Source organism: Malaclemys terrapin, chromosome 3 (assembly GCF_027887155.1).
Source record: "Malaclemys terrapin pileata isolate rMalTer1 chromosome 3, rMalTer1.hap1, whole genome shotgun sequence".
NCBI lineage: Eukaryota > Metazoa > Chordata > Testudines > Emydidae > Malaclemys > Malaclemys terrapin.
This window is the reverse complement of record NC_071507.1, coordinates 102,706,234-102,727,579: the sequence shown is the minus strand read 5'-3', so window position 1 is coordinate 102,727,579 and position 21,346 is coordinate 102,706,234. Positions and strand designations below refer to the sequence as shown.

Below are 21,346 nucleotides of genomic sequence, written 5' to 3'. Positions count from 1 at the left end.
ATGGCGTACCAGTAAGAAGTGGCCACCAGTACCAGCCCGTACACAGCCGATGTTAAAGCACTACCATGGCAGCACTTTAAGGACCCTAACGGGGGTCGGAGGGGAAGGGGCAGCTGCCCTGGGGCCTGGGGCTCCGGCCTGCTACAGCAGCAGCGGCCGGAGCCCCAGGCAGCACAGGCCAGGCAGCATGGAAGGGCTGGCTGGGAGAGGCTGACCCCGACCCCTTCCGCCCAAGGCCCTGCCCCTTCCAGGGGCCTGGATCTGGGCTCCGTACCGGTAAGTAATTTATCTTACTTTCACCCCTACCTACCATAAATTGTTCAGCTAAGTGAATCAATATTCTTTTTTAAATAACATCAAATCAGTTACACATCTATTAACACCATACCTTTGTTATCCTGTATATTAAATGTACAGAATTGTGCCCCTTAACAAATAGTCTTAGAAACACTCATTCTTCTCTTCTCACTCAGTAATATCATTCACTTCTGTCTGAAGTAATTAGAAGTTAGATATGCAATGGTCCCAAATTGAGAGACTTGGATCAATCCTCTGTTTCAAGAACTAGTGAAAGCACCTTAAGCTATTGACATGGCTGTAAAATAAAAGCCCAAATTTATTCCCAGATAAAGTACTACACTGTTGAAATCATAATGACATTTCCTGTTTTAGGTTGTGCCCATTCAGTAGCGTCAAGGTGGTCACAGTGTTCTTGGCATTGCTTTTCAGAGAAGTCATTCGTATGGCAGAGGAGCTGAGCAGATAACTGGTGGATCTCTCTCGATGAGATTTCCTCCTGCAGCACAGTTGACTGTTGAAATGTCTCCTAAAGCTCTCACTCAGAAAATATAGTGCAAATGGGTTGACACAGGAGTTGCAGAAACTCAGTACTCGGGCCACTAAGGTAATGATCATATGTCCTAGCGATGGGTCGATCTCACTGTAATTAAAGGACCGGTACATGTACAATACATGGTTAGGGAACCAGCAGATGGCAAAACAGCCAACGAAGACCAGAACAATTTTTGCCAGACGCTTTCGAGTTTCCATCTAAAATGATAAATCAACAGAACCAAATTAACAACACAGAATAGAACTAATCCACATAATAGACTTAATTAAAACATGTAACATTTCACTTTACAAAAACTCTAACAATGAATTCTGATAAGATCAATAAAATTACTCCCTTTAAGGGCTAAATTACTTTTGCTATCTCATTTGCTTTCATTTCTCATTTACAATTCACTTTCATTAACCAATCCTCAGCTGCTGGCAGCTAAACTAGATAGACTGGCCTTTATATATGGGTTTGTTACATAGATAAGTACACCAAGATGGACTCATATTCCAAGTATACATTGGCTTTCAGTCACCACAGTAAGCTGGTAGAATAGATTCCTTTGGAACATATCTCAACACTTGGCTAATTTGACAAAAGGTTTGAAATTTAGAGACATTATTAGTCTGATGCATGAAGTTTTAGCTCTGCAATGGTACTTACATCCCATTATTTCCCTCTGGGTCTGAAATGCCACAGTTTGTACCATTCTCTTAGGAAATCCCCAGAACAAGTGCTCTTAGCACTCAGTGGCGTCTCAGCTGCAGACTGAGGTAAAGGGTCTGGTAAAGCATCCAAAGCAACACTAGAGAAGCAGTTCCCAATTGCATTGCTGTAGAATAGTGGGAGTTGCAGGCCACCTGTTCCTCCGAAGATATTTACAGGGCTAAACGTGGGGGAATATGGTCTACATACTGGTCCTCACAAAAAACAGGATGGAGGGAACAGGCCAGATGGTCAACCCCTGAAGAGAGTGAAGATAGAAAGCCACTGTGTGTTCCCTCCACTGTAGGAAGAGCCAAGGCCTGCTATGGGGAGGAGGGCTTATGCGGAGGATTCATGCTTTTTGGCTCTATTTTTTACTAGAAAAACTCAAATGAACTTGGGGGTGTTGGAGGGTTGCAAAACCCTGTCAACTAAACCAGTAAATATAGTTCACCACTACCCATCCAAACCCAAACCAGTGGGTTTCACACAGCCATAGAGAGCAGGCTGTTTTCTAGCTCTGCAAAGTTTGTGCCATGAGGGGCACACACTCTAGGCCTATGAATCTCTTCCTGCTTCTACTCGGCCTGATTCTCCACTGCCTTTCACCTTGTGCAACCATGTACACTTGTGCAAAGTGAGCTGGAAATTGGCTATAAATGCTACCATTCTGATCTGGTAGGATTTTACACCCATTTTCCACTCACTGTTCATAGCTGTAAATTGCAAAGATAGCAGAAAATATGAGATGTATATGTTCCCCATCTGTACTCTTTCTTAGAGAAACTCTGGTTGGCATCAGGAATCTGAATCCTTTACCATTTGTCAAGTGATAGGTACATTGGTCAGGCTGCCCCCCCCCTCCCCCCTTTTTAATCTAATAAATAAACTCAACAAATAATGAAAGGAAAAATGTGTTTTGTTTTTTAAAGAATCTCTAACAGTTTCAGAAATATGATGTAAATTAGCTTTATTTTCATTGAGGTCAGACAAACGGTTCTTTATATTTCGCAGAATAAGAAAATGGTCCAGTTCTGGTAAGTGTGTGTTTTTAATAAGAAACAGACTAGAATAGAAACAAAATGTTGAGTAGAGAGGACACCAGGAAATGTTTTCATTATTCTGTTAAATATTTACCGTCTAAAAATATGTTTCTCTCTTATCGGGGGTAAACAGGTAACAGTCTAAAATGTGGCAGCAAATACCCTACCTAATTCTTTTCATCAGCATTGGTCTTTTATTAAGCAATCTAAGCTGTTTGTAAAGTGGATGTATGATTTTGAGGCACTTTCCCTCAGAAAGATTTACTTTGTTGAACAGTAAAACTGTTGTGTCATTTACATTGATGAGTAGGCTTCTGATATGGCTTGCTGATATGTCACATTAAGTTGAGTTGGTTGTAAAAATGCTCTGTCTCAAAGATTTGTAGCATATTGTAACATAGAGGATGCCAAGAAGGATGGTACTACTAAATTTGGATAGTGAGAACCTCGGTAGATTCAGCATTTCTATTCAGGGAAATGCCCCCAAAATTTGACTGCTTATCCAAGCCATATTGTTCTAGAAACAAGGAGAAATCCTTACAACTACAAGTTTTCTCAAGGAATTTTCAGTACTTCATGGTTTCAGCTAGACTAGAAGTCCTACAAGAACTGCCTTTTCTGATGTATTTCAATACTTAGTTTCCAGTCACAAGGTTTTTTTACACCTTTGATGAATCTGGCCCTTTATAGTTTGTTTCCACAGATTACTCTGTAATGCACTGGATTTCTTTCAGGAAGAGATGAGTATATGGAGGTCAGAAAGCTACAACTGGTTGCCCCAGCAAATGCTGTTTCTTAACATATACAAAAGTGATTGCTAAATCAATAAACATATAAATACTCAAGTCACCAATACCATTCATCAGTATAAATAGTAATTAATGTCATCAGTTGAATCATTTTTGTTTCTCACTAAAAGGCTAAGATAGAAAAGAAATAAACACACTCTTCGGCTTGTTTTTCTTTGTATTTCTTATGTAATAGAGTAAAAATACTCATTCCAAACCAGTCTTAGAGCTGTTGTAAAATAAGATTTAAAACAGGGAGATTTTTGAGCTAATGCTAGACCTGGGTCCATGCCTATGAAAATTTTAATATAATCTTAGGCCTATACTAGGTATGTTATAGCTTTTGTGCTTTTATTTTAAAATGTGTACAGCAGATAAATTTTTCACCATACAAGTGCACTGCAAATAGCTTACCTGTCTTTTAGAATGCTCACTATATTCTCCAGGGATATTGTGTGCACTCTTAATTAAAGTCTTAGCAATATGATAGTAGTAGATACTAATGATGGTGAGAGGGATAAGGAAATATACTAAGAATATCAGCACAGAGTGGATCTTTGGGTGCATGTCATCTGTCTTGGGATACGGTATGCATGCCCTGAAACTGACATTATCTGTGCCATCGATTTGGGCCACTTCAGAGAAAACTGCTTCAGGAACTGCTAACATCATGGAGATTATCCAGATGGCGAAAGCTTTAAAACACGTCCACAGAACTGCATTTGATGTTTGGATATCCATGGGATTTACAATTGCTTTGTACCTGGAGAGGAGCAAAATTAATTAATTAATTAATTAATAATAATAATAAACATTCTATGTCTGATGCATAAAGGCAATATAAGCCTTTGGTTAAAGTAACATGTAACACTTGAATTTTTCTGATGTGATGTGTCATAGATTTACATATAATCTATTTTTACTACAGTATACTGTATTTATTAATGTATATTACTTTTGCCAGGATTGAAAAATGAACAAACAGTATAGGATACAAAAGGCAAACACTTATAAAAGAACAGGAATATCATTCCACAGTAAAGTAAAATAAAAGAAAGAGAAATACAGCTGGTCAGGATTATTTTTCACAAGACTGGTTCATCAAAACTAAAATTTTTGGCTGGAAAGGGTTGGTTTGAATAAATTTCTCAACTCAAACATTTTTGAAAAAACAACACATTTTGAACTTGTTGAAATGTTTTAGTTCTACATTATCAAAATGAAAAATTCTAGTTTTCTGGTTCATAACAATCTTAAGTTAATTATAGTAAAAAAAATAAGAAATAAAAAATCTTCAAAAGCAAAACAAAACTTCAGAAATTATTGAAATGAAATGGTTTGATTGACCCAAACTGATTTTTTTTTCAGATTTTTAGTTTTTGACATTTTGAATTTGTCCCAATTCAGGATGGGAATTTTTTTTGAAATCTTGAAAATTCTCACAGGATGGGAAAAATGTTTCCCACCCAGCTCTAAGCAGAAGTCAACATATAGCTAAGTGGATACCAAGGGCTGGATTGTGGCTGCATCTAACTCAGCCACACAAGGGAATAGAGTGGAGTGAAGCTGTGACCCAGTGGCAGATTAGCCACTGGGCCAAGGGGTCTCATGCCCTGGGGTCCCAGCCAATTGGGAGGCCCTGAAAAAATGGGCTTCCCAGCACCCCAACCAGCTCAGCAAACCAGTGTTCCTGCTGGGGGGGGAGAGAGAGATCAGGGCACAGGGGCTTGCCCCACTCCGCCTGCCTGCCCAGCACTCCTGCCAGGGAGCAGGGGAAGACCCTGCACCCTGACCATGCTCTCCCCCCAGCAGGAGCACCAAGAAAGTGGAGTGGGGCAAGCCCCTGCGCTCGGACCCTGTTCCCCCCAGCAGAAGCATGGGGGGGGAATGCAGGCGGAAGGGGTGGGGAGGGGCCCCCAATTATTCTAGCACCCAGCACCACAGGCTGCATTAGATATCCCTAAACTGCAGACCCAGGCACAGAAGGGAAAGCAGGAGCTAAACATCCAATGTTCTCCTGCACTGTGAGTGAGTGGAGGAGAGGTTGAGAGATGGCTCCACTCCCCTATGTGCCGACCTTCAGCGCTGTCTGGAAACCAAGGGAGGAGTATGTTATGCCATGTATTATTATTATTTTATTAATCATGTTTATTATGGTAATACCTAAGGGCCAATCAAGAGTAAGTTCTCATTGTGCTACACTCACTTAACAGAGTAGTAAACAGTGGCTGCCCTGCAGAGCTTACAGTCTATATAGTGCTGTAGCAGATTCCTAAGCCAATGCAAGAGAGAAGCACTGGAGGAACTGTTCCTCAGAGGAAAGTTTCTGGGGCACAATGTTTCCTGCAGCAACTCCTGTGTTTGGAAACCTTCTTGTTCTATACAGAAATTTTCTGTCTCCATCATGATAGCATAAAGGATCTCCATTAACCTGAGTCCCAGATTGTCAAAGGTTTTGAAGCTCCTAACTTCAGTGGGATACCTTTGAGGATCTGGGCATCAGGCTTAATGGAAATCTTTTATGCTATCATGACGGAGACAGAAAAATTCTGTGCAGAACATGAAGGCTTCCAAACACAGATTGTGACCTTATTAGTCAACAATATCTTTCTTAGTTCTGTCTTCCTTGATTTCATTATACAAAGACAAACCATATGTTTCATTTTATGATTTGATTGAGCTGACGCTGGGTTATTACATCTGCCAATTTTTTAAAAAACATTTCATTTTTTTCTGTGGAAACCATGTGTTGTATTAAATTCAATTCTCTCTCTCTCTCTCTCTCTTTCATGACAGGACATTGAATTATTATAGCTGCAGCCACACCACCTGCAACTGTGGTCTTGTCAGCTCTCATCAGTTAAGTACTGTTAGGCCTGAACCAGAAATTGATGTTGGTGATTCAGTAGATGGCACAGTTTCACCTGAGCCATCATTGAGTCAGTGTTAGAGGGTACTGTGCTTTTGGTGGTGTCCTCTTTAAGATGAGACATAAACCGAAGTTACTGATCACTTGTGGTAACAAAAGAACCCCTGGCTTCTGGTCTGAAGAATAAGGGTGGTCAGGCTGCAAAATTTCATCAGTGTTCCCTGTCTACTTAAATTCCCCAGGCATTTTCAAAGGGACACATTATTCTTCACTCCCTGTCCTAGGGCCCAGTCCTGTGAGTTCAGAGTGCCCTGATCTCCAGCTGAAGTTAGTGGGAGTGGAACTCAGCACCTGACAGGAGGCATTCAGCATGTTGCAGAATCTGGCCCGTTGTTTATACCTATGAGGAGACATGGCATAGGAAATGGTAGTAACAGATTATAGATGAAATCAGACATAAATGATGCATTCTGACATTAATTAAAAGGTAATTATGCAGCTTCTCTATTTGTTCAAAATTGGCACAGATGTAGATAACAGGACAATCTGAAATCTATGAGCTGCTAGATTTCTATAAACAAGTTTGACAAATTTGGCTAGGTTTTATTAACATTTGGAAGTAAACCTAAGTAAGGAATGTTATTTATTTAAATTAGCAAGGAAACCCAAGTTCCCATTAACCTCCTTGATGAACCCAGCCCACTGTACATTGCCAGTTAGGTCATGTAGATATTATAAATGAGTCTTCAGTTTTAATTAGAAGTCTTCCCTAAAATTCTGTCTTCCCCCTTCTCTAACATTACCACCAATGGCAAGGGTGCCTCATTGTAGGAAATATTTTTATAATAAATTTCCTTTCTCTGGAGCTTAGGCATTCTGCTTATAAATACATTCACACGCTCACTTGAAGCTCCCACTGTGAATATCTGAACCTGCCTAGTGGATATGTTACAGAGCTTCTTATTGTTGGCATGGAAGAAACTCCCTCCGTCATCCTCACCCCTCACCCCCTCGACACACAAACTAAATGTCTTAGTGTTGGAATGAAAGATTTTTTTGAAAGAAATTTTTGTTGGAGTCACGTGGTCTCAAACCCTAACGTTGATTATATCATCTGTGACGATTATTTTAAAGAAACAGATATAATAGCTGCTTCGAGAGAGAAAAAGCCACTCAAGTGCTAGATACTGTCATCTTCCATTGCAACTAATACTGTGGGAAAGAGCATTCTTGTAATTTGTCTCTTTTAAATAATAAAATACCATGAATCAGGACAATAATTTACTATAAATATTCATTTTATGAATGAAACAGCAAAGTACCATTCTCAATGTTTGTACTTCTGTAACTGCACTAATGTCATTCAAGGGACTGAGATCTCCAGCCTCTAAAGTATTTAGGCACCTAAATACCTTTGAGGACCTGAAGTTTGCTGAGCACCCTCTGCTTGCGCTGTTTTCAGTATTGTATTCTTTCCTTCCTGCCTATAGCATATGCATGCACAGGAAGACATATAAAAGTTCAGATATTATCAAAATATGACTCTGGTACTGGGAGTAGATCTGAGTGCTAAAAAATGTTTCACTTCCTTCTGACTATTTTCCTTCTCCTTCCCCAACAACTTCATCATTCTCATTGAAGCTGGTTGGGGAAAATATTTTTAAAACAATGAACCAAATTCAGTGTTTGGATGTGCATATAGGGCTCCCATGAATCCAAGTGCAGAATTTAGCCTGGTGTTCAGTCCTTTTCCAGTGCTATGAAAGTATGGGAGGTTATCGAAAAGTGTCTGTATGAAATGATTGAAATTTGGAAGGGTCAGCACAGATTTATGCCATATTTGCTCTAGAAGTACTCATGGAGAAGTTCAGAGAAAAGAGACAGCAACTGAGTGAGGTCTTTATGGACTTGGAGATGGTGTATGATCATGTACCACAATAATTAGTTTGGCAGACTTTGTGACAGAAAGATGTGCTGGAAGAATATGTCCTTCTTATCTAGGATATATATGACGGAGTGACTACCATAATCAAAACCAAACATGGCTACAACTGAGAATTTCCAGTAAATGTTGTCCTGCATCAGGGTCAGTGTTGAGACCTTTTTTGTTTTTGTTGTTTTTGTTGTCTTGGATGTGACAAATGAGAATATACGAAGGGAGTCACCTTGGAATATGCTGTTTGCTGATGACTGTGCGATCCTGCAACCAACTTTGAACAGTGGCAACACAGTTTAGAGTGAATGTTGGTAAGACTGAGGCTGTGACAACTGATCGAGGAGGACCTGCCATAAAGGATATTACAAGCAAAGAGCTTAAAGTGAAATAATTTAAATACCCAGGATCAATGGTTGCTGGCAATGGTACCTTTCTGAGTGATGCCTGAGATCATACCAAAGCTGCTTGGTGCAAATGGTGGGAGATGCCCCCAGTTTTTTGTGATTAAAAAGATACCAACAAAGTTAAAAGCTAAAGTATGTAAAACTGCAATTCAACCCATCCTAATGTATGAAACAGAGACTTGGTCAGCAACAAGAAAAGAAATCAGTATGCTCCCCACCATGGAAATGAAGATGTTGAGATGGTCAGTTCCATGATAGAAAATGAAATGAGATTGCGAGAGGCCTAATGCAGGTTGCCCCAACTGAAGACAAGTTGAGGGAGGTGAAGCTATGTTGGTATGGATATGTCCAGTGGAGACCTGAGAGTTATGTTGGTAGGATGGCCTTTTCAATGATTGTGGCTGGAAGATGACCAAGGGGGTGGCCAAAGACTCAGAACATGGATTGGACGTCAGCAGAACTTAGAACAATTTTAATGACAGCCAGGAGTATAATCATGAGTTTTGGAAGAAGGCTTTAAAAGTTGCTAAACTGGAATAGGGAAGTAGCAAAAAAAAAAAAAGAAAAAGAAGTCTCTAGTCCTTACAGCTATACCACCACTACAGGCATCAGACTTCCTGACCACTGCTGTGCTGCTCTGCACTGCACTGAGTCCACTTCCTGCCACACACACTGTACCCTGAAATGAAGCATGTCTAATTGCTTTTTGGGTATAGCTTCACAGCTGGACTAGGTTTTTCTCTTACAAAGCCATCAAATCCACCATTTTCAAGCAGCTTGTCAGCCATCAGGAAAAGCAGTTTTCAAAGTAGCAACCACAATGACAAAACAGAAATATCCCTTTTGCTTTTCTGCAAATTTGGGGTGTTTCTTTCCTTATCTGTTTGCCACCAGTGAGATCTGCTTCATGGACCTGCAGCACTAACAAGCAGCCTTGTCCAAAACATGATGCCAGATTTTCTCAGTACTTCTAACAGTGAGATGACTTATTTGCTTAGGCCTTTATCCTGCACCTTTGAAGTCAGTGGGTGTTTTACTGTGCAGGATTAGGGCCTTAAAACTACACCATGTAATCTGCATGGAAATCAATTGAAACGAGGACCAACGAAGTAGTCAAAGGAGAGTGATCCTCACATCAGAAACATCCAGTTCAGGGTTACTTTCTAGAGACAAGCTGCATCCACACAAACTGTTCGACAGCAGTCTGAGAAGTGTAATGAAAACCATTTGTCTGTACCTTACAAAAGAAAATCCCTTCAAGCTCTTCACAAAGAACCATCATTAATATTGTCCAGGAATATGGAACTACAGGGATTTCCTTTACTTTTACTAACAATGCTGTGGACCTTATAAGTAAACTCCTGTAGTAAAGCCAAACAGTTACGTTCAATGTCCTGTGTAAATAGGACATATAGGCTCTCCTGCCTTACATATACACAGTGCTAACACACCACATCCTCAGCTGGTGTAAATCAGCATAACTTCATTTGTTGTTTGCAGTGGTGTTGTAGCTATGTTGGTTCCAGGATTTTAGAGGCAGTGTGTGAGATAATATCTTTTACTGGACCAACTTCTGCTGGTGAAAGACAAGCTCAGAAGATATCACCTCACCTCCCTTGTCTCCATAATTTCATTGATGTCATTGGGGCTATGCCTCTTTATACCAGCTGAGGATCTAGCCCAAATTGTGGTGTTATAAACTGATTTCTTTCTATAAAGGCAAGCACCGATACTGCCCTGCAGTTACAGAGACAGCTGGATCCCCCAGTTATGAAAAGAGTGAATGTTTTTGCAATTTGAAGGTGTTTGTAAAAACATAGATGACGCAATCTGATTATATTGCATTCCCGCTACTTTTGAAACAGATTGAAATGCAGATTGTGTTTATCTGAGAATTTCAGAGATGTTAATGGTGCCAACTATTGACTCAAAAAGAAAAGGTGATGATAACTGAGATGTAATTTAAAGCTGATTATTGCAAATTGTTGTCATATTACTGTGATTTGTATTGGATTATGTTTTAAGGCTATTGGGGAAGTTTTCCGGTACAAATGACTTAGCCACAGAGCTTCCATTGTAAGATAACAGGACCAGTGCTTAGCCCACAGGTAATCCCCCAAAATGTCATCTGCCATGCTCATCTCTCTACTGGAATTTTACTTTGAGTGTGATTATGTTAGGTTTGAAATATAAGAAGGCATTGTTTAGCTTGACAATATAAATGGTCGTCAGGAGTCTAAATACAGAATTAAGGTGTTGTAACTCAGCACTTTTTACAAAGAATCAGTGTCCAGTAGTAGATCATGCAGAGAAATTTATACCAGGAGGGTGAAAAGTAAACCCTCTAAAGCAAATCCTGCTTTCCTTACATGAGCAGCTGCATGGACTTAATGAGTCTATTTGCCTGAGTAAGATGAGCAGAATTTGACTATTCAGTACAGGAGAAAATGACCTTATTCATATGATGGTTTAGTGTCCTGGGAAGTTCTTTCAGGACACCTGCAATGTCCCAGTTTTTCATAGAATCAGTTTATCCATTTGGTGCTGTTTGTTTTTTAACAAATATAAAATGCTTGTTCAAGAGATATCCCTTTGCTGAGTAGAACTGGCTCTGCATTTACCGTGGAATGATCATTCAATGTGATGATAAGCACTAGGAGTGAAGAGAAATTGAATGGGTGAGTGGAGACATGATTAAAACTGTTCATATGCTCGAAGTGAATGTCAGTGACATGTGTTCAGTGTTTCATAAGTTTCTGGGGAAACAAATTCTGCCACTCCAAGAAATTGGTCCTGTTGAGCCCAAAACTGGCAGCAGCAATAGTCTAGCATGACACTTTTTAAAAAGATACTCTTGTCTTTGGTATGATGATTTCTCCACCCTAAAAGGTGTCACCTTAAAAATTTCCCTGTTTTTGATTTTGAAAATATGATCACCTTGCAGGTAGGAAGTACAATTCTATCCTACTCAAACTCCCTCCCGCCCTCTCTCTCCTCCCCCCCCCCCCATATCTGGACTTTCACAGAAAGATGGGAACATTTCTCTGCCTTTTCTTTTTCTCTTGCCTCTGCCTCCACCTCTCATCTAAAATAAACCTACTGTACTTCTTAGAGGCTAACAAAAGCCTTGCAGCAAGAGGCCAACTCGCAGATCCATGGAGAGCCATAGCCTCTTACTGCTACTGGCCTGAATCCATTTACCTGGTATTGCACAGCCTTTCACCGACTGATAAAAGACATCTTTATCTATTTGTTCAAGCCTGTTCCTGAGGAGGGTGATGGTGAAAGAATGAATGGAGAATTTTCAATATTCTCTATTGTAATGATATTTAAGCATATAGATGCATCCAAAAATTCACTGATGGGCACCTTTTATACAACTTAATGTGCCGTAACAGATTCGGTTCAATATGGAATATGGTCAGAAAGGCTAGCAGCGACTGTGAAAACAGCAAATACTAAGGGCCTGATTCTTCATTCCATTACACCCATTTTACACCCCAGTCTAGTCTAGTAATAGATTAGAAGATCAGGCTATAAAACTTTTTGACTCCTATGGGTCTTGTCTCCTGGAGGTTTGAATGGGCAAGACATTTGAAGGGAGTGAAGCATTTTGGGTTTTATTCCTCTCCCCCTTGCCCTCACTATGGGCCTGATCCAAAGCCCATTGAAGTAAAGGTCCTTAGTGAACTAATGATTTCCAAAAACTTCCCAGTATATTGGAACAGGTTGGTTTCACAAAACTAGGAAAGTGAAACAACTTCAGCATACTGACAGGTTTCAGAGTTGCAGCCGTGTTAGTCTGTATTCACAAAAAGAACAGGAGTACTTGTGGCACCTTAGAGACTAACAAATTTATTTGAGCATAAGCTTTCGTGGGCTACAGCCCACTTCATTGGATGCATGCAGTGGAAAATACAGTAGGAAGATAGGTATATATATATACACAGAGAACATGAAACAGTGGGTATTACCATATTCACTATAAGGAGAGTGATCAGTTAAGATGAGCTATTATCAGCAGGAGAGAAAAAGAACTGTTTGTAGTGGTAATGAAAATAGCCCATTTCCAGCAATTGACAAGAAGATGTAAGGAACTGTAGGGGGTGGGGAAGCACGGGGAAATAGTTTTACTTTGTGTAATGGCCCATCCACTCCCAGTCTTTATTCAAGCCTAATTTAATGGTGTCCAATTTGCAAATTAATTCCAATTCAGCAGTCTGTTGTTGGAGTCTATTTTTGAAGTTTTTTTGTTGTAATATTGCATCAGCATAGTCTCTTTATAATAACATTCCCACTAATACATAATTTATATAAACATCATTTCAAGGTGTGTATATATACCCACCTCGATATAATATACTGTATGGCCATTGCTACTGCACATCCTTAGGCAGTGGGTCGAGAAGCACACTATTGCTCTGCACATGCCTTAATAAAGAAAATCAATTTTCATCTCCTAAAGGTACGACTACCAGAGGAGAAGGTCAATAAAACATATTAGTTGCACATAAGCATAAATGTCTGGAGGCAGAAGCCTATGGTGTAAAATCTGTTCAATTACAGTTTACCCTTATAAAACTATTACTGTCATAAAACCATTCCCCACGTTTCCTTTCTAAATTCAGGAATAGCCTGTGCCAGTGATGGGCAGAATAATTAACGAGCAGCCACAGGATAACACGTCCCCCTGATTTTCAGAAATGTTATGGCCAATACTCAGGCAGTGTAAAGGAGCACAGCTCTGTTGACGTCAGAGTCGTGTCCATTTACAGCAGCTGAGGATCTGGCCTTACATTTTAAAATCCTGAATAAAAGATTTGGCTCAGAAACCAGTGTTGGGCACATTAAAAATACCTAGATAGAGAGACTGATAGGGAATTCACTTATTTTCCTCTCTCGTTCAGTCTCTCTCCTTCCTATTCTTTTAAAATGTCCTTCCTGAGTTAATGAAGAGAACCCAAGATGGCAGATTGCAGTCTTCTTGACCCTTGATGTCAGTCCTGGTATAAGGAGGCTGGGATGGCAGATACAGCACTCAGTATCTGGTTGACTACACCTGTTGGATGATTTAAATTTCTTCAAACCCCTCCATTACACACTCAGTGTGCCAGTGGAGTTTAGCATAAAAAAAGTGTAGAAAATAATTACTTTTTGCCTCCACTCCATGTTTTTTAAGAGAGACAGACTTGTTTAGGAGAATGTGGGTACCTCTGAACTCAGACTTCTAGTCAAGGTAAATCTTTTACTGTTAGTTCCCCACTTATGAAAAACTGATGTTTTATGTACCATAACTTATGGGATACAGTCCATAAGACAATACTACCTGCAAATGCTGACACTGTGACATGACATTACTCATGAAAATACCACTTTCTGAGGCCTATGTCTCATAAAATGACTTCATGGTCCGGTGTGTATGCAAATATTTAAGGATACAAACCCAGTACCTGCTATGAGATATTTTGGTACCCACCACATGCTAGTAAAGGACTTTAGCACCACTGCTGAAGGACCTCATCCTAATTTTTTAATTGGGTATCTGACAATATAAGAAATAATAGAGGTATAAACTAACTCAACAAGCATTTTGTTTTCTATTATAAAGTCAGAAACCAGCACTGAACTCATATATTTTTAAGGTTATATAGAACTGTAGTTGTCTTTCTCTCCATTTCTACATCTACTTATGCATAGTTCCATGCAAGATTAAAAGTAATATTGTATTGAATAGCTGAGCTATTCAAATCTCAATAATGATGTAAGGTGCTGATCCAGCAAAGCACTAAAGCAGGTTCTTAACTGTGGGCATGTTCTTAAATGCTTTTGGATTGGGGCCAAAATGATGATGGGGCTTTGCTATTAAAATGTAGGAGTTAAAATGCTGGGTCTAGTGTAGTCAATGATAAAAAAACTTATTAACTTCAGTGGAGCCTGAATTTCAACCATGACCATTACTCAATTATCCTAATAGCCATCTAATTAGTGCTTTCTTTTGGTCATGCTTTTAAACAAGAAGAATAAGTCACTCTGTATGTATGGTGATAGAACCCAATTTATGCTTGGTCTAATTCCATTGATTTCAATGGAGTTACAAAAGGGCTGCATTTGACCCTCTGCACTTTAAGCATTTGTTAAAAAGAGAAAAAAAAATCTAGAGAAAGCAGCAGAATTATATTTGATCACAATATTAGAAAAATCTGACCATGCAAAAAAGTATGAACTATAAACAGTAGCCCATGGTATTGTTAAAGGAAGCTGAAAATGTTGGGCTGAATCTTTAGCTGGTGTAAATCAGCATAGCTCCATTTACACTTCCTGAAAATCTGGTCCATTATCCTTAACTAACCTAATTGACTAACCTAAATGCCTTCTATGATGAGATAACTGGCTCTGTGGATGAGGGGAAAGCAGTGGACGTGTTATTCCTTGATTTTAGCAAAGCTTTTGATATGGTCTCCCACAATATTCTTGCCAGCAAGTTAAAGAAGTATGAGCTGGATGAATGGACTATAAGGTGGCTAGAAAGCTGGCTAGATTGTCAGACTCAACGGGTAGTGATCAATGGCTCCGTGTCTAGTTGGCAGGCAGTATCAAGTGGAGTACTCCAAGGGTTGGTCCTGGGGCTGGTTTTGTTCAATATCTTCATTAATGATCTGGAGGATGGCATGGACTGCACCTTCAGCAAGTTTGCAGATGACACTAAATTGGGAGGAGTGGTAGATATGCTGGAGAGTAAGGATAGGATACAGAGGGACCAAGTTAAATTAAAGGATTGGGCCAAAAGAAACCTGATGAGGTTCAACAAGGACAAGTGTAGAGTCCTGCACTTAGGACGGAAGAATCCCATGCACTGCTACAGACTAGGGACCAAATGGCCAGGCAGCAGTTCTGCAGAAAACGACCTAGGGATTACAGTGGACGAGAAGCTGGATATGAGTCAACAGTGTGCCCTTGTTGCCAAGAAGGCTAACGGCATTTTGGGCTGTATAAGTAGGGGCATTGCCAGCAGATCTAGGGATGTGATCTTCTATTTGACATTGGTGAGGTCTCATCTGGAGTACTGTGTCCAGTTTTGGGCCCCACACTACAAGAAGGATATGGAAAAATTGGAAAGACTCCAGCGGAGGGCAATAAAAACGATTAGGGGGCTGGAGCACATGACTTATGAGGAGCGGCTGAGGAAAGTGGGATTGTTTAGTCTCCAGAAGAGAAGAATGAGAGGGGATTTGATAGCTGCTTTCAACTACATGAAATGGGGTTCCAAAGAGGATGGATCTATACTGTTCTCAGTGGTAGCAGATGTCAGAACCAGGAGTAATGGTCTCAAGTTGAAGTGGAGGAGGTTTAGGTTGGATATTAGGAAAAACTTTTTCACCAGGATGGTGGTGAAGCACTGGAATGGGTTACCTAGGGAGGTGGTGGAATCTCCTTCCTTAGAGGTTTTTAAGGTCAGGCTTGACAAAGCCCTGGCTGGGATGATTTAGTTGGGGATTGGTCCTGCTTTGAGCAGGGGGTTGGACTAGATGACCTCCTGAGGTCCCTTCCAACCCTGATATTCTATGATTCTATGATAGAATCCAGACACATTGAAATTTGTTTTCTAGGCATTTTGCAGATATAATTGTTTCAAATCATCATGCAGTACAGGAAGTTTCTACAGGAAGTTTATGTGGAGAAAGATCATGGGAGCCCAGTATTCTACAAGGGACAAGATACAAGGTACACATTTGTTTCACTAAAAGGAAGAGGTCGCCAGTTTTCTGAAGAAAATATTTATCTGTAACAGAAAGGTCAAATGAAATACAAAGCACAGTTAGAATAGATGTATATGCAATGAGTACCACTGTAATATCCAAACAAGAATATTAATTGACCCCCATCCACAACAAATCTCAATACTCAAATATCATACTGTTCAGTCCATGGTGACTTATGAAGTCAACCTTTGTAATATTTTATTTTCAGAAATCACCATTACTGTAGCACGTCACCTGATGTAGGGAATTTCCAAACTTATGATTACTATTAATTACACCCTCCCTTTTGCTCCTCATTCCAGTTTCTCCCAACTCCTTTTATACAATCCAAATAGTAAATGTAGGCATACTGTTAAAAAAACTCTGAATATTTTACTTTGTATGTTTAGCCCCACTGAAGTTTAAAGGGACAAATTTGATTCCTTTTTCCTCCTAAAGCTAAAAAAAGACAAATTCACAAATCTCTCCTTAGGTCTGTCTGAGTATTTTCTGTTGAGTCTCATGGCAATGATAGACCAGAAAAACTTTTAGTTACAATGTAGTAAAATGTACAAATACTTTAAAGGATATCCGTGAAAAGAGTATGTTTACTGTGCACCAAACTAACCATGTAGTAAACTACAGTGGGGCCCCTGTAACTTCTTTGGAGATCAGTCCAGCATTCCTTAAGTATGAATGCCTTCCATTTAGTTCAATGGGAGCTTAAGGTCTACAAAAGAGCAGGATAGGGTTGAAAGAGTTCTCTCCAACTCCCATTAAGTCAAAACTCTCATTGACTTTAATGGAAGTTGGACTGTGTCCAAAAGTAATAACGACTCAGTCAACTGAAGTCTATGGAAGTTTTTGCTGAGTAAAGACTGATGGATTGAGATTGGTAATTATTTACCAAGTGAATAAATCCCCAGTAAATTAAAAGATAATCTACAGAAGAAAAGAAGAAACACAGTTGTCAAATAATATGCTTGGCTTTATCAGGGAAATCACTCTCATTTCTACTACGCATAATACAATACAAACCTGTAAAATGTTAAAGGAACCACCTGTAATAAAAATATTTTATTCAGTCAAGACATAGTGTGTATTGCTGTTTTCTAGGATGTCAACACTAAAATATAAGCAGTCATCATGACTTCAGCATTATTATTACTTTCATGCATCTTTATGAATATAACAAGGATACAAAATTATATGTATAATAATACTGAATTTATGATGACTCAGAAGTTGTATCTCAAAAGTAAAAAAAGTTCAAACGAACCACTTTATCACCACCACCATATTTCACTGGTGATTTTACAAATCTCTGATTTGCAAATATATTCCTTACATATCATATAGAATATCACAGTAGCACTTTTTAAAATGAAAAAATATTTTGCGTGTCCACTTTCATATATAAGGCAGTTTGAGGAAAATTCCTAAAATCAGAGTGTTACATTCTCCTTTAAGGATCTTTCACAAATTGCAGTCAAAGATACAAAACATGAATATAGACTGAATGCTTTATACAAAAGTAATCATATAGGACCTGATTCAAAGCCCACTAAAGTTAATCTGACTTTGAGGGGCTTTTGGATCAAGCTCTTAGATGAAATTAGACTCTTTTGCAAACTGGCTGAAAACCTGAAATAAAATTGTTTTATACCCTGAAGGAAAAACAAAACAAAACAAAAACAAAAACAAAAAACTTGTGTTAAAGCTAAAGATGTATTTTCCAACACAAACCTTTATCAGTGTTATACATTACAAGCCAGTCATACATGCACATGCTCAGATAAAACTCCCACAGAAGTCAGTGAGAACTTTGTCTGAAGGAGTTCAAAAACTTTCATCTGTAGCTGAAGAAAAGTGTTCAAAACAGGAAAGAAAAAAAGACAATGATAATTTAAAGGATGTAGTCAGTCATTTTGCAATACTTCTGTCATTTAGGGCCTGAGCCTGCAATCCCTTCCTTATTCAAGCAAATACTACACCTGGAAACAGTCCCAGTGGAGTCAATAGGGCTACTTATATGAATAATACCTACCACTATGAGTAAGAATTGTCAGACTAGGACATGAGGGATGGTAGAAAGAGAAAGTGTATTTTTCTTTATCTGCTATTCCTCTACAAAAGTTTGAAAATGTTAATGGAGCTGATCCAGTAGCCTTGAATTCCTTGAATGGTTCTCTTTAAATCATTTAGCAGAAAGAGATGCAGGAATAAGCCCTTTTCTCTTTATGTGTTGGAGGAAAGAGTGAGAGTGTTTGTTGTTTTTTCTGTATGTTTGGATTGGAGCTGAAATTGATATCGCTGTTTTGGGCAATAAAATTAAGATATAATTCAAGGGCATGTCAAAACAGAACGTTCTGTTGCAGCAGCATTCCTATGGTAGCAGCTAGTTGGTCCTGTAGAACAGAAATTTCTCTCTCTCTCTCTCTCTCTCTCTCTCTCACACACACACACACACACACACACGATCTCTAGGCGTATTGCCATCTTACCTGTCTGCACTCAGGGCGGTGAGAGTGAAGACGGACACGCCCACCGAGGTGAGCTGGATGGCCGGGATGAGTTTGCAGCCCACCTTCCCGAACATCCATTCCTCGAAGAGGTAACTGGAGGCATCCACCGGCATGCAGGTCACCAGCAGCAAGAGGTCTCCGGCGGCCAGGCTGGAGATGAAGATATTGGGCACGCTCCTCATAGCGCTGTTGGAAATGAAGATCTTCACCAGGGTGATGTTGCCTAGCAAGCCCACGGTGATGATGAGCAGGTAAAGCGAAGGGATCACACAGCGGACGATAAACATCGCCGTGCCCCGGGAAGGGGTCAGGAGGTCTGTCTTCAGCACCACCCCTGGCACCAAAGCATTGCTGACATTTCCTCCTGCGGGCTGCACGGAAAGGTTGAGGGAGAGCTCCCCAGCCATCCTCCCAGCTGCGGAGATACCAACTGCAATGGGAAAGAGCAAAAGGATTTGCCTCTGAGTCAGCAAAGAAAATTTTGTTCTTTCTTTCTTCCAAGTTTTCTCCCACCAAAAACGCAAAGGAGGGATTGTCTGCGGGCAAACGCTGAAGAGTTAGAAGAGAGAAACCTTCAGTTGTGCCATTTCTCTACCCAGAGCCACTTCTTCGGGGTCAGAACAGTCTCTTGCACATTGGGAAGATGAGGGAAACTAAACGAGATCCAGAACGCAGCTTTCTGTTTGCCTTAATCATCATCTTCAGAGTGCTTCTGTTCTGAAGGGCACATCCCGAAGTCCTTTCTCACAGCTGCTCAGACGGAGATGGTGATGGGACTGGCATAACTTCCTAGCCGGGTCTTCATTGCTCTGGCAAGAGAAGAGAGTACAGCCCTCCGGGTCTGTGGAACTGTACAGCTCCTTCCACAAGCTTTGATGGTCCCCAGCCTCTTCCCGTGCTGTGTTTCAGTCCCTTTCTGACAGAGGCCAGCTGATGGGCTGGAGGCAGGCTTGGTCTTCTCCTGCCTCAGTCCTTCCATTTTTACATTCGCTCAGCTCCGCCTCTGCTGGGAGGAGGCGCCAAGCCCATTGGGTGGAATGCGTAAAATTTGGTCCGTTGTGGTTGTGGATGGGAGGAGCTCTTCACCTCCAGATGAAGGCATGTTTGGCTCGGAGACCGCTGGAAGAGGCGACAGTGAGCTACCACCCTCCACACCTGTCCTGCTACGTATTGTTATCATTTCCAGCTGGAGCTCAAATCGGAGTGATAAACCAACCACCTAGGAATGCTGCTAACTGGATAGTTCTGCCTTTGGCCCAGGGAGCTGCCCAGTCCATGTTACTGGCTCTAATGCCCATTCATCGCGCGGGCGGGGGTGTGTGGGGGTGTCCAGCATTTAGTGCTGAAAACGCGTAGACTCTCCTTAGGAAACAAAACCTCTTTAGTCCCGGACGCTTTCCAGTGACTCTTGAAACCGACTAGCTTTAAAGGGGGGGGGGGGTGGATCTATATTCAAACATCTTATCCAACTGTGTTTGTTTTGTCGAGTTCAAAGAGCGTTTGGCCAACAGACTAAGAATGTTTTGCCTTGAGTTTTTGGTTTGTAATAGTTAACCTAAAATTCGTCTGGATTAAGGAAATGGGAAAAACTGAGATGTATCTGTGCTGTAATATGCCAATGGCAAATCAACATATATTGTAAGTGATGAATGGGTCTGTGCAGCGTAGGGTCGATCACCAGAGGGCCTTGTTCTTCCATTAAACAACATACTTAAGATCTTTGTTGAAACACTGTGGGTCGCCCGAAAATTCTTAGACTACAATATGGTGATGGGTGTGGTTCGGATATTTTTGTCATAAAAGACTCACGTTTGGTTTCCTAATCGTATCGTACATTTTCAGTGGGATCCATTCATTTAATACGATGCACCTGTACAAATATTGTACAATGGAGAAACATCTAGGGGAGTTTAAGTTTTCAATGTCAAGAGCCGGGTTATAGCAATACAGTGAAATAGTGCTAGTTGCCATGAGTACTGTCTGGAAATTGTCCTCTATCTTTATTTTTTCTGAATGCTACCAAAAGGCATGGAACAAACTTGCAGTGTTCACATTATTAAAACAATAATCATGGTATATTTGGCATACAGGATTAAACGATTGTGGAGTATAGAAAAAAAAACATTAATGAATGAACACATGCAGAAAGCGGTGAAGTGACAATAGGAAACTAATATCCTAACAAAGGATATTTCCAAATGCAAAATTAATCCAGGCCCTTTCTTGAAAGTCAGGGCAAGAAATTTAACAGCGTAATAAGACTAAGATAATACATATCCGGTCAACAGTGCATTATCCAGTAAAGAAATGGAATTATAAGGGAAACTGGTTTATCGTTAATACATCTTTATATACATAAAGATAAAAATACATACGTTTAACACACTATTGCTTCGCATCAACACATTAATTCCTGGGTTGTATTCCTGGCTCTGGGTGACCTTGGGCATGTCATTTCACTGCTCTGTGCCTCAGTTTCCCCATCTGTAAAATGCT

At 40.2% G+C, this 21,346-nt stretch overlaps 1 protein-coding gene across 1 annotated transcript; it reads right to left on the bottom strand.

Annotated features, from left to right (window-relative positions):
* Positions 1-446: 446 nt before the first annotated feature.
* NMBR (neuromedin B receptor) lies at positions 447-20,658 on the bottom strand. Its single transcript, XM_054023554.1, has 3 exons — positions 18,830-20,658; positions 3,792-4,140; positions 447-1,050 (listed from the first exon to the last, which is right to left on the bottom strand). The coding sequence occupies exons 1-3, from the start codon at positions 19,255-19,257 to the stop codon at positions 649-651; spliced, it is 1,179 nt and encodes a 392-aa protein (XP_053879529.1). The 5' UTR covers positions 19,258-20,658; the 3' UTR covers positions 447-648.
* Positions 20,659-21,346: the final 688 nt, after the last annotated feature.

Excerpts from the sequence above, each read along its gene's own strand:
- NMBR (XM_054023554.1), bottom strand. The coding sequence starts at position 19,257 with ATGGCTGGGGAGCTCTCCCTCAACCTTTCCGTGCAGCCCGCAGGAGGA. Across the intron at positions 4,141-18,829 it reads ACCGCCCTGAGTGCAGACAG|GTACAAAGCAATTGTAAATC; the intron begins GTAAGATGGCAA and ends GCTCCTCTCCAG. Across the intron at positions 1,051-3,791 it reads GTGAGCATTCTAAAAGACAG|ATGGAAACTCGAAAGCGTCT; the intron begins GTAAGCTATTTG and ends TTATCATTTTAG.